Consider the following 13,330-nt stretch of genomic DNA (forward strand, 5'->3'; position numbering starts at 1 on the left):
GATTCAGCCATATCCTCTTCTCTTGTAATCTTTATCCTCACGTCGTAACGTTACCGACCTCTGCCTATTTTATCCGATACTTCCATGGAGAATGCTCAGATGAAATCCTCTTCCCCTCGTTCCCCCTGTTTCGGTCCCCGCCCGTGTAACCAGAAAGAGTACCAAGCAGCATCCCTACTCTGTCCAACTTTCCTCCAATCGTACTGCTCAAATCGCCTCCACCTTTTTTCCCCGTACATCCCGTCTATGGAATGCCCTTCCCCCTCATGTCTTCCCTCCAACGTACGATCCGAAACTCTTCAAATCCAACACTATCCGCTCTCTCCCTTCAGGTAAAGAGCCATAGGTTTTTTTAGTGGGTATAATGTACATGAGCCCCACACTCCGGTTGAATTTTCCACTCTTCTGGGTAGTGCGTCAATGCATTTTTTCCTATGGCTCTTTCATCTTTTCCTCCTAGCTTCCCCCAGTCCCCCTCCCCCTTTTCGCACTCGCAGTTCCTTTTGAGAATTATAGGGTCATCCCTTTGCGAGCTGCTTCACCAAAAAAAAAAACCGGCGGTAGGAAAGGGATACTTTCGCTCAGGAGGGTGAAATCACAATCATTCTCTTCAAGCGGGAAAACAAGCTATTTCGATCTTGACTTCTGCTGCCATGAAAGCCGCGAACGCAACACTACTCGAGCACAAGTTTCCGGCATGTGAATCCCACGAGATATTTTCGGAAGAGTATCTCGAATGTCTCGTCCGACACCATTCTTTCAATATATTCCACCCGTGTTGCACCTGCAGGATGGGACGACCTGATGACCCGCTCGCTGTAGTCGACCACAGGCTAAAGTGAGTAAGAAGTGATTGCTTTGAGTGGTCAAAATCTGCGGCAGCCCCAATCGAGTTAATAGATAGGAATCTTGCTAATATTTCAACTCCTCCCAAGGGTCCACGGTCTTGAAAAACTCAGAATCGCCGACAACTCGATAATCCCAGAGATTCCCTCTGGTCACCTGAATGCCCACGCGATTTTGATCGGACACAAAGCCGGGAACTTCATCTTGGAAGATTACGCAATGGCAGCGAGAACGGAGCTATAGAGCTCAATGATTGTTAGAGTCGAGTTGCATAGAATGGGATCCTCGTAATCAAGTCTCCCATACTTCAAAGCCAAGCTATCGCTCTGGAGCGATCTCTTGTGATGAGCACAAGTTGTCGGCGACAGCTGCAAGACACGGCTCCATGGATTTCGAATCGCCTCCAGGAATCTTATGTGTATGACGATAAACCTCCATGAATGGAAAGATGAATTCCGACATGATTCAAGAATTCGAGCCGATGATCCCTGTTCTGTTTGAAAAACTTGAGAGAGTCGAGAGGAAACGGAAAGAAAAATCTCGAACGAGCCGGAACACGTGCCTCGGGGTGCGGATCCGAGGGCGCCGACTTCGCCCGTCATGATGACGAATCGGCGCCCCGAGACTTCATCCTACGGCCGAGATTCTTACAAATTGATTCAGGCCGGGGCTGAAGGCTCTGGATTAGCTAATCACACTAGCTTGAAGATTGCTTGCGGGGAACTTCGATTCTCGCGGCCATGATTGACACGCTCTCAGACTCTAGGGAATACCCTCACGTCGCCGAAATTCGCGATTCGCGAAAAACTCCCTGCCCTCCCCATGATTTATTCAACGCAGTATAAGAAGGGAATTTCGCGTGGGTGGATTCTTTCTTTTAAGTACGAACAGGAGATGTAATCGAATCCGAGAAAAGTCCAAGATCGGAATTCCTCCGCCGACGATTCGACCCATTTAACAAAGCGCTGTAAGAAAGCGCGGATCTGGCAGTTTTCTTCCCGCCGATTTTCTGGAAACTACCGTCGCATCGCCTTCGTTTCAGGGAGTAAACGAAGAATGCTGGGACTCAAGTCTCGCGTCTCGCATCATACTTCGATAGCTTTTGAAGCAAATCTTTGCGATCGAATATTCAGAATTTCCGTATTGACAAAAACGGCGTTACCTTCAGATTTGACGGCTCTCTCCATAGCCCCACCAGGAATGTCTCGGGAGCTGGATCCAAATAGATCGAATTCCGGAGAAGCACTGCGGATCGACGTTTCCGGAGCCGCAGAAACTAAGTCTTGCCGTCCCATTGACGGAAGTTCATGTCGTCGGGTAAGTGTCAGGATCAGCTCCGTCTCACGAGGGATTAATTGCGACTTCCTAAGCGCTCGGTGGCGACGTCTCCGTTGACAAGAGCTAACTTAGCCGAATTACTCGGTGGACGAAGCCGTGTTTTTTGTTTCCTGAATTTTGAGGGGCGCTGTTCGCCATGAGGCAGGACGCGGAAGGCACGGTCGTTCGAACTGCTGTCCAACGTTCTCAATGCGTTGAGGTAATTGCGCTGGAACCGCTCCACTCCAGAATCACTGCCTTCACCAAGGAGCCAGCCGAGCGAGCTAGCAGGCTGAGCGAGAGGCTATCCTTCCCAATTTCCATACTCTTATGCAGAGATCATTCGTCGGGCTCGGAGGGCTTTCCCCCTAAGACGACGCAAGCTCCTGAGCGGTTCCGCTCGGGCACTCGCTTGGGTCATCTGACTGAGCATCAAGCTTCGAAAGTTCAATCTTCTGCGATGAGCCGCGGAACAGGAGTCCAGGCTGAGAATATTAAGTTTTGCTCCTCTATCGTGATCGTTAGTGGGGAAGATTCCATCTCGAATCCGAGATCCAGAGAACGCCCGAATGGTAGATATTCGAAGACGAGATCGGGGTCTTCTCACATTGCGTGGATTCAATTAGTTTAGGGGTTCGAGTAAGGTTCGAACGTTCAGCCGGGAAACTTCGAGCGGGCCGACAGCCTCGCAGAAGTCCTCCTCGTGACGGTGTTGTCTATGCACTTTTTCGAGAACCTCTTCCTCTGCCTCGCACAAGCATGCCGAAGGAATACAGAGTAGATGGAACCCATGGATTCGCTCTATTTATCCGACGATATCACAAGCAGCTCGCCGGTTCAGTCAGAAGTCAGAAAGATGTCATCAAACACGGCGCGTTCGTCTAGAGTCTAGACAATTCGTTCTGACTTTTGACTTTGGGCTCCCCTAAATCTGTTTCTGACAGCGTTTCTTGCGTCTTTCTCGGCGAGCAGCTTTTTGTCGCTCGAGGGCGAACGCTCCGTTTATGGCTCCAACTAGGGGTGTACTCTCCAAAAAAAACACGGAATTGTGATGAAGAATTCCCTATGGATTCGGTCGGGATGTTTTCTGCTTCTTCTTCAGCGCAGACCGTCGAATTCCTCCATCTTAAAACACGACAGAGCCATTCTCCGCAGAAATTACAAATGGAAGACTTATTGTGCATTATTTTCACTTTATAAACAGAAAATCCATTGTCTTCCTCAGCGCCAGCGCAACTTTATCGTGTCCACAGCGACATCTTCAGCGTCGTGTTTGGTTCTCTCTGAGAGGCCGAGCTTTGGAGGGAAGACTATAGCGATTCTTGAATCAATGCGAGTCTCTGCTGCTTGAGTTCTCCGAAAGCTTTTCCGAATCGTGATTTCGATTGCGATCTCGCTTATCACCGGCTTCCGACTGGAGCGAAGCCCGAGAAATCCTCCCCGTCGAACGGATTCCAGCATAAGTGAAAGTTTCTGCTCACTAGAGGAATAAAATAAAGAGTAACCTATCTTGTGCCCAGCGACTCTCGAGCATCTCGTCGATCAGGTGCGCTCGTTGCTCTCGAGCGATGCTCTCCCGTCGCAGACACAATTATTCTTGGGGATGTGTTCAATTGTCGAGTCGCCTCATCCGCCTGCACGAATCAGGCCATACATCATACGGAGCCCCGGCAAATATCTATCGGGCCGAAAGCTGGTGGCTTAGGATTAGCGAGGAATCGTTTCCAGGAACTTATTCGGAAAAATGACTTTCATCTTCAGCGAAGTTCCATCTTTGACGCGGGGTCGTCACTCGTCGAATTCAGAATCGATTTCGAATGATTCGGAAGAAAGAAAAATTGGTTTACTTATGTTTGCGACATGTCTTTGGGAGGAAATTATTGTTCCTCACGACTAGTCTGTAGAAGATTCTGAGATATTGATACTATCTGAATCCAATACGAGGAGGTGTCGCTGATCCTCTCCCTCTGCGGCGAGGCTCCGAACGAGCCTCGCCGTAACAGGTAATTTAATCCCATTCCGATGTGCTAGGTACCCCTCATATCAAGCGTCACATGTCACATCGGACGCGAATAACCTCCTCATACAGCTTGGAAACGATTGCGAGTGGTGACATCACGGACGATCGTTCCCTTCCCAGTCGCAATCGTGTTGAAGGTCGCTCCAAGATGAGATGGAGAGCTCATGAGACGGTCGATTCCAGTAGATCGGGAACCATGTCCTCAATCGAGACTCATTGAGCGAACGCTCGCCGGCAAGACGCCTGAATCTCATCCTCCGAAAAAACTCCATACGGAAAGCAGTAGTTCGGGTTGCTAACTCGGCTTCAAATGCGCTGCTCGGAGCAGGCCGAAAAATCTTGAGCTGAGTCTCCGCAGGTGAATTTATTGCAAGACCATTGACATCGCTTCACTGTAATTGGTCTTTCGCTTGGCATCTTCCTGAGTTACTATTTTTCTGGATTTCGAAGAGCGGGCGAGGGAACGCTACACAGATATAATTTCTAAGAGGCCCTGCCGAGCGCTCTGCTGCTGGGAAACGCTCGTTCCGACGTTTCCGAGTGAACTTGTACGAGTGCCCTTTTAGAAACTTTCTCTACGGCACTATTTAGCCGACCGAAAGGCGTCGGTGATTTCGCGAACATCGGCTGCCGATCGAGAATCGCCACTCTAGTCCGCATTGGAGCTTTCGAGAATCTGGCAAGACGGGCATTAAAATTCGGCAAATCGGTACAAAGCGACGGTAAATCAAATATTGGCGTGAGTCAAATATTCTCGCGATTCTCGAGCTCCGAGTTCATGATGATGTCTCCTTCGAGTCACTATCTCAAGATTCGGTCAGAAAATTCACATTATCGGCAGATTCCGTCAGGGTCGGACTGCGGATGGTGCACTGACCCACACGAACGACAGAGATTTGAGCGGGGAAGTGAGACGCAGAAATTGGCGGATTTCAGGCGTCAGGAAATGAGGCAGAAAATTTTCACAGATTGCTCTCGGGGAAATTCTCGAGCGTGAATTCCCTTGTCTATCAGCCGAAACCATCGAGTCGTTCAGGTGGCTTGAGAAGCCACGGCAATTGTATTGTAAGATGAATCAAGCAGCGCTTCGCCATCGTCAATAAATCTGGTATACCTCTACGGATACTGAGGGTGGACCGGCACAGGAGCAGTGATTGTCAGGTGGTCACGAATTCACTGATGATGCCATAATGCGACCGACGTCGACAACCCAATCGGACAGATACATGTCAGAAAAGTCGGGTGTAATTTCGATCGGTGTCAGGGGCCGATTTGATGGTGCGTCATCGCGGCATCAGTCTCTCGAGTCCGTCTCTTCCCCGATCGTAGCTCAAAGGGAGAATTCCCTCGATTATCTGATACAGGTCTCTCTGGAACCGTGCCTGGGACACCTAGTATTGGGGAATCCTCGGACTTGAGTTCCAAAAATCATCTAAGCTCTTCCTCGTCGGCGCAGCACACAACGCGTACCTCCGGACATCGACGGGATCGGAACCTCGAGAATCGTCGGGCTCCTGTCTCGTGTGCGCACTAGGCCTTCCAAAAATCCGCAAAATTTTAAATCCGCGGATCTCGGATCCGCGGATCTGTCAAGCTTGGATCCGCGGATAAAATCCGCATATCGCGGATTTCCCGTCAAGTGCGAAAATGCTCGGAGATACTTGAAACTGCCCGAGGCGCATGATATTCCACCGTGAATGATCTAGGAGACGGGCATGTCCATCGAGTTTTAGAGCTCCCGAAGCTTTGTCTGATGTTGCAAATTGCAATCTTCTTGAGATGTCAAGAGTGAGCTCCATAGGTCTTGAAATCATGAGGGTGAGCGAAGAAATACGGACGTCGAATCGGATATACACAATTTTACTTTATGACCACGTACTTTCATCAAGTATATCACAAGGTCGAGTTACGATTATGGGAATTCGAGGAAGCGCTACCATCCGGCTTCGAATGCCTTTTTGAGCATGAAGATATCATCTAACGTTTCGGCTTTGAGACTGACACGATTCTCGCCCAAGACGTGTCGCAGTACACTGAAATCCCTTTCGGGTTGTACAGATGTTGGCGGGATCGTTTTCAATATCGCGCGACAGTTTTCCAGCTATGCACATAAACAGGCCGTCAATTCTGAACGGAGATAGCCGCTGAGAGCCTGTGGAGATGATATAATAATACCGAATTGAATTCGGAATATAGTACGATTCATTGATGCATTGTTAGGCGGATCTTGCGGATCCCAATACGGATAGGGCTCGCGGATCCTGCGGATCCGGATCCGCAAAAATCTTGCGGATCTCCGCGGAGTCGGAATCACGGATCCGATCCGTTGGAAGGCCTAGTGCGCACTCGAGCTCCTCTAGGTGGATAGTAAATAACTATCAAGACTTATGAGAAATTCTGCCGAAACACAGCAACTCATTCCATGGTCCCCACCGGGATACTCACGAGGGACGCGAGTTTCATCAGTTTTTTTCAAAACCATGGATCCGTTCTGGAGCAAGCACAGAATTCTCAGGTCGGTACCGTCTCACAAGCCAGAATCGCAGGAGCCAGAATCGCAAAAGCCAGAATCGCAAAAACCAGAAATCGCAAAAGCCAGAATCGCAGAAGCCAGAAATCTCAGACCCGTCATCGGTGGGTCTAGTGCAGCTGGTGGAGGTTCATTAGCGTCTTATGAATTCCATTCCCAATTTAATGAGGGGAAGGGGCCGGTGGGATCCGCTGCGCGTCTCCTATTTCCAAAGGCCAGCAGCCAATATGTCCGTGAAGTCCATCGGTGTGCTCAATGTATTGACTCGAGAGCGCTCCATCACATGCCGTACGAGCATCAATTCGACCTTATGACAATCATCTTTTAGCTTACCCGGGCGCACAAAAGTTAATCGCCTCTGAGAATTTTCGCTAAGACGATCTTTTGTGCAATCTCTTGTACCGCGTCAACGGCTCCGACGATGAGGAGCATCCAGATTATAAGAAGAAAGACATTCATCAAGAAGGCAGTAGACATTCATCACCGGAGATGCGATGGAAACTGTGGAAAAATGCTGTGATTAGGTGGAGTACTCGCGAGTTCCGATATTTCGGAAGTTCACCCGATTATCGGCGCATTCACTCTGTCCTTCACTGGAGAACAAACGATCCGAGCCGCATTCGACGCGATTCTTCCAGACTCCGCTGATTGGGTATCGAACATTATTGAGTGGAGAGGCATGCGCTCCGAATGCGAAGAAGATTAACCGAGAGTCCGCTCATGATGGCTCATGGCGTCGCGAGTCACCTTCTGTGGGATTCGAGAAACCTGTCTTCCCGCGTGGATCTTCCCATCGCTGGGACCGTCTGCGCGTGTGGGTCGAATGCTCCCGGCAGCTTGTGCGAGAGCGACCTTCACCTCTGATCGGAATAAGCGGTCAGAATCGTCTGCTTGTTGATTGTCGACGAAAACCCCTTCGATTCACTGACGCTCAACAAGAATTTATTCAGAATTCAACGTGTCTTACAGATCCGATGCTTATACGAGCCCTTAAGGTTGAGTAGAGGTAGATTTACGGCGAGAGCATCGAATTCCATATAGTGGAGCTCCCCATCGGAACCCGGCGGGCTCTCTTGGAGCGGGATGCCGTCGGGTGGGACGGAGAGAGAAGGATGTTGAACGATCATTGAAGGGAATCTGGAGCACAATAAAATAATGAATACGCGGAGAAGACGACGCTTAAGGCGATGCTAACCATCACGGAGATAATAACGGGTGCTACTCTATTTTTCGGAATGAAATCACTCGGTCGCCGCTGCTGATATTTCTGCTGCATCCGACCGCCAGATGTTCGCCGAGACCTGAGTTTGTTGACGTCGACTGTTTGGGATCGGGCAAACCAAAGAATAAATAAAAACTTTCCTGAGTGGACTCTGCCCTTAATATCAGTTGTTTGCTCACGCTATCTCATCACGATCTTGCTGCATTTCGGCACCTCTCCCGCTTCAATCCCCACTTGCCGGTCGTTTTTCCATTTTGACGAGAGCAAGTCTGAATATCCGGCAATGGCGCGGGAGATCTAGGAGACCACTCTTCGAAAACCTTTCCCCTCTTCTGTGAACCCTAAGCAGACCCTACTTTCCGAAACCCGACGTGGATTCCGGGATCCTGCATGGAACGAGCGTCCAGCTATGGTTGGAGCGCGAGGGGGGATGCTTAAGAGATATCAGGCTTGTCCGAGCGGGTCAGATATCTCACCTCTCAAAATGTGATCGGTATCCTCAGTGATGCCTTCTCGTCAAGCGACGTTTCGGAGGCAGGCTAGATTTCTTAGAATGCACGAAGAGTGGATGGTTTGTTTTGGCTGAGGGAGGATTCTGATCAGATGGCCTCCGTATATTCAAGACTCGTTCAGGAGCTCGAATCATATCCACAGAGCACTCTTCGATGGCACGCCGACCTCATGATTTTCAGTTCACTCTCCCACATCGACGACTGCGTTCGAGCGCGGAAGATGACTAAATAGCTTAGAATGGTTCCCAGAAAACTCCTTCGGTAGGCTTGGCGAGCCATGGGTGCGGGAAACCGCGATTCCGGGCTTCTCCGAGCTATTCGGATCAGTAACTTGATCTTCCGATCGTCGACTGTCTCCGAGACACGTTCCATGCGTGATATCCGACGGCTACGGGAGACTTCTCCCAATCAACAATCTATTTTCTCGGAGAAATATGTCTTGCGGCAATAGCCCAATACTTAACAAAATCACCGCGGTAACCCAAGAGGTAACATCCTTCAGATCAGAACCCATGGACGATAATAATCAAAGCGGGTACAAGGGAAGCATTCAACGAATCCCTCTTCTCTTCACGAGCTCAACCTTGAACTCCTCTTGCATTAATATTGGACGCTGCCCTGTCGGGGAGTGAGAAATTGAATATTTTCATCCCGCTGCGGAATCGAAAACGATAGCTTGCATCCCATCCACGGATCGAAAACATTCGATGTCGAGACACGGCTGAAGAAGCGTGTAGTTTGGCATAATCTCTATCGCACCGCCGCGGCCTCTCTCCCCAGTTTCAGCGGATTCCTAACGAAATATGGGGGCGAGCTTGGCGAAAACTTTTAGGCACCGTCGTGACGGTATCTCCCGATAGACTAACTAGGAGACTCACCCGATGCAGACAATGGCTCCTCGTTATCTCCGTCGATATCGCCGACGTCGACGGTTCCGCAATATTTCTTCTCGCTTCCCTTAGTCTTCTAGTTTTCATCGAGATTTTAACAAGTTGCGTTACGTGCCATTGGAGGTCACTCGGGGTACAATTGATTGAGCACATCAAGCACAAATCCTCTTCACGGTGGGAGATGTTATTCGCGCGCGTGCCTGCCTGATTCCACCCCAAAATCGAGCGTCCATCGGCGGCTGACGCATTTCGAATTCGACCCGCACGCTTGATTTATTGTGGTTGCGTCGAAGATTGCTGGCGAGCCAGTCGAAGCTCTGCTTCTGATTTTTCCGCGACTCTCTGTTATCAGCCACGGACAAGGTCACGGACACACTTGCACACGACGAATATCTATTGGACTGCGGCAAGCAGGGTCGACTTCGGATTGGACATCAGACATCACGCTCAAAATCGTCGAGCGCATCAGACGGGAAGCTGAAGACACACATATTCCAGTGAATCCAAATATAGCTTCGTCAATATTGTCAGAGACACGAGACGACGTCAACAGTGTCTGCTGCTCTTCGACCGGTTTCAGCGGATACCCCGCGTATCAACCCATCAAAATGTTTGCTCCCTCTTCTTTACACTTGGAATCTTTCTGTTCGAGACTGTCCCAAGTACATGGTTCTCTCTTCACAAGTTGCATCGACTCCGGAATGCACATGGGAGATGACTCGGTCGGCGGTCCGCAGAGGCCGACTCTCCGAGGTACGAGCTGATGGATTCGGAGATGGCGGAATCACAGTCTCCGACTTTCTCTGGCGCTCCCTCCGTACAACGGGAGCCCTTTTCTCCGTCGGAGAATGTTATGGTCAGGGTGTCTTCGAATATCCACGCAGAACTTTGCGCGCCGCCATGATGCGCGAAGCTACCGAAAATTTTCTCTCAGCGAGATAACTCCATGCCTCTATATGAAGTTCGTCGACGGAACTGTTGGAGAGGACGGTGTCCATGGGGTTCAAGGGGGGTGTCGTGGCTACCGCCAGGATCTGATCCTCTCGAGACCATCAGCGGGGGGAAAGAAAAATCTCAAGCTCATTCCAGAGTCATGACTCCGTTCTCGTCGCCTCTGTGGTGGAGCAGACTGCTCAGGGAAATAGCAAGCTCATCAATGATCAATGTCTGCGTAAAGACACGAGTTCACTAAAAGTCGAAAAGGGATAAGAGACATCCAGAAAATCCGTCCTGAGCATCGGTCGAGGGGGTGACAAAAATCGACAAGTTGAAGTCAGAAGCGCCAGCGGCTCTTCACGACTCCATTGCGTAAAACGATGGGTACGTAGTACGTATCTAGTGCCACGGATCGATGACGGAAATTACGATAGTGCTCCTCGCCATGCCCAGGGTCCTCCCGCCACTACGGGACTTTGTAATAGGATGAGACAAGAACGTTGAGGAAAGCGAATGGATCGAAGCTCGGTCACCGGCTGGCTTGCTGGCTCGCTGGTCAGAAGCGGCTCCGTTCGGCGCCGGTAGATGGATCAGATGTCTTCTGATGCGGTAAGCAAATCCAATCGGGTCATCGAGATCTCTCAGGCGTTGCCTCGGGCCTCATTAAAGCGTGGACAATCTGGCGAGTAGCATTGAACTTGCTGATAAGTTTTCTCTTCGTCTTCCCCCTTCTGTGTAACGGGATATTCTCCGACCGCACAGAGAGAAACTCGTTATGAGAAAGCATCACGAATTATTCGACTAATTCCGCATCCGGGCAGCGGAACGTTCCGGAGCGTCTCTCTTAGTAGCCTGAAGGATGTCTGATACCGAAACGTGATCCGAGATGGCAATCGTGAATCTTAAGCTCCCTATCGCTCGGTCTCGGATTGAACTCGCTGTGTCAGAGTCCCCAGACAGAACGTGACTGAAGGGTGTCAGGTATGTTTACCGAACATGTTTTTCGAGCTTTATATTCACAGACGCCTAGCGTAAACAAAAGCGAGCGCTCTTGTGCGGGCTCTCGTGTTTGGTCGACAGAATATGAAAGAGTTGATGTAATGAGCCGTAATGACGGGTTTCGGGCACCAGTGTTCTGATACAGCCCACGAAATGCATTGTTGGAACTCTCGATTCCTGATGAAATTCTGCCGACTCAGTGTAGATGACCGAAGTATCAACGGTGCTTTGAATGATACGGTGTGACAGAACGCGAACGCTTGTCATCACCGCGTGACGGGCTGTGTGCAGAGGGACGAGAGAGGGTATTGAATCATTCAGGGACCGCGGCACCTTTCAGCTCGGGCACGACGCTCGCTGCTTGAGACGTGACTGAGTTCGAGCGTCAGGGTCAAAGGAGATACGTGTCACTCATAGGCTTCACCGAGTTCAATGTGACGACTTGATGTTTGATTCTCTCTTGTTCGGGATGCGTTGCTCAACTGCATTACTTCACTCTTGGAAGTGAATCCATGAGTATCGAATTTATGACGAAGTGCGGATTCGTCATGAGATGAGATTGAGAATTATTATTCTGATGACTCTGTACCCCGCTATTCCGATTAGACGAGCATCCGATATCCGTCTCTTATCGGTCCAGCAAATCAGCGCGCCCACGAGGTTCACCCGCTGTCAAGAAGCTCTCTTGAATTGTTTTCGGGGAGGGATCCTGATGCTCGACCGCGTGATAGGATAAGCGTCCGACGCTGAACAGTGAGGGGCATTGTGACCAGACGGACCCAACTTCGTTCGGGATTCTCATCGAGCAACCGAATAAAGAAACGATTCAAGCAGACATGAGTATATTGTCGCTACGGATCCTGAAGCTCCCTCAAAGTCCAGAATTCGTCTCTGTGCGGTGAACTCTCGGGAAAATTGTCTGGTCGCTTCGAACGTTGTTAGCTGTGAGCGGTAACGCCTTCAGCACACATATACTTTCACTCTGTTTTCATTTATGATGGCTATACAAGTGAGTTTTGCCCAGCAGAGGTCGAGCTGCCCGCTCGACTACATGCAGGTTCTTTACAAATTCCATAGCGGGCGCCTAGGCGGATGCGAAACCGCGGGCGTCCTCAGATTGAATCTCACGCGCCCTCGATTCTCACCCTTGAGGAGAAATTCCGCCCCTGAAACTCGAGGCTTATAATTAGTCACTGATTGAGAATCAGAGACCAGGAAAGTCCAGTCCAGCCCCCCTCTCCCCTCCTGAAACTCGAGGCTTATAATTAGTCACTGATTGAGAATCAGAGACCAGGAAAGTCCAGTCAGCTTCAGATATCTCGATACTTCTCGAGCGAAACATGGGAATTCTATTCTTCGAGAATGAGTCACAACCCAAAGCATACTATTGGAGTCCGTGATTTTGGGAGAACACCCTAGATCGCTAGTTTCGCATTCGACGAAGAGCGTGGAATGCCAGCGATTCCGAATGCTAAAGCGGGCGATGCCGTTTCAACATAAAGATAAACCTAGCCCTCGAGCGTAGACTCGGTACGGCTCGGATGAATGAGTCGTTCTGCGAGCTGGCTTGGAGGCATAGTTCGGGTTCGATTCCGAAATATTGAACCGAGGCGATGATTCCGCTCAACTTGACGCGCTCCGCCACTGAGACGGTGATTGCGACGACGATCTATGACACATAAGCGTGAAGTATCCATGCTCTTGTGTGCGCACAAGCCGTGATGACATCGCCAGAGGAAGGTTGATGAGAGCCGTTCGTTGATTGTAGCTGATTTCTTTTCACGCGACCGTTGCAGACGAAAGCGAAAGCTAAGTAGCTGTATCTAGAACTCCTTTCATGAAGAGACATTCTGAATTGCTCAAGAGGAACGAGAACGGCAGCGCGTGTCGGATGGTGGAATCCACGAGACGAATAGACTTAAGAAGCAATCAGCGAACGAAGAGCAATCAGCAAGATGCTCACAGAAAGAGAGGGTGTCGAAGTTCGAAATCGATGGGGAATATTGGACGCTCGAAGAGCTCGAGAAAATAGCACCGGAACGAATCCTCGGATTTTAA

General features: G+C 50.0%; 1 protein-coding gene across 1 annotated transcript in view; it reads left to right on the forward strand.

Annotated features, from left to right (window-relative positions):
• The window catches only part of LOC100905721 (glucose dehydrogenase [FAD, quinone]), an 8,662-nt gene extending 7,390 nt beyond the window's left edge, over window positions 1-1,272 (forward strand). Inside the window, exons 10-11 of the mRNA XM_003742147.1 lie at window positions 616-838; window positions 936-1,272. Coding sequence (XP_003742195.1) covers window positions 616-838; window positions 936-1,089 — 377 coding nt within the window. The 3' untranslated portion in view covers window positions 1,090-1,272. The remainder of the gene's footprint in view (window positions 1-615; window positions 839-935) is intronic.
• The last annotated feature ends 12,058 nt before the right edge of the window (window positions 1,273-13,330 follow it).

Source organism: Galendromus occidentalis, unplaced genomic scaffold, assembly GCF_000255335.2.
Source record: "Galendromus occidentalis unplaced genomic scaffold, Mocc_1.1 scf7180000077293, whole genome shotgun sequence".
Classification (NCBI taxonomy): domain Eukaryota; kingdom Metazoa; phylum Arthropoda; class Arachnida; order Mesostigmata; family Phytoseiidae; genus Galendromus; species Galendromus occidentalis.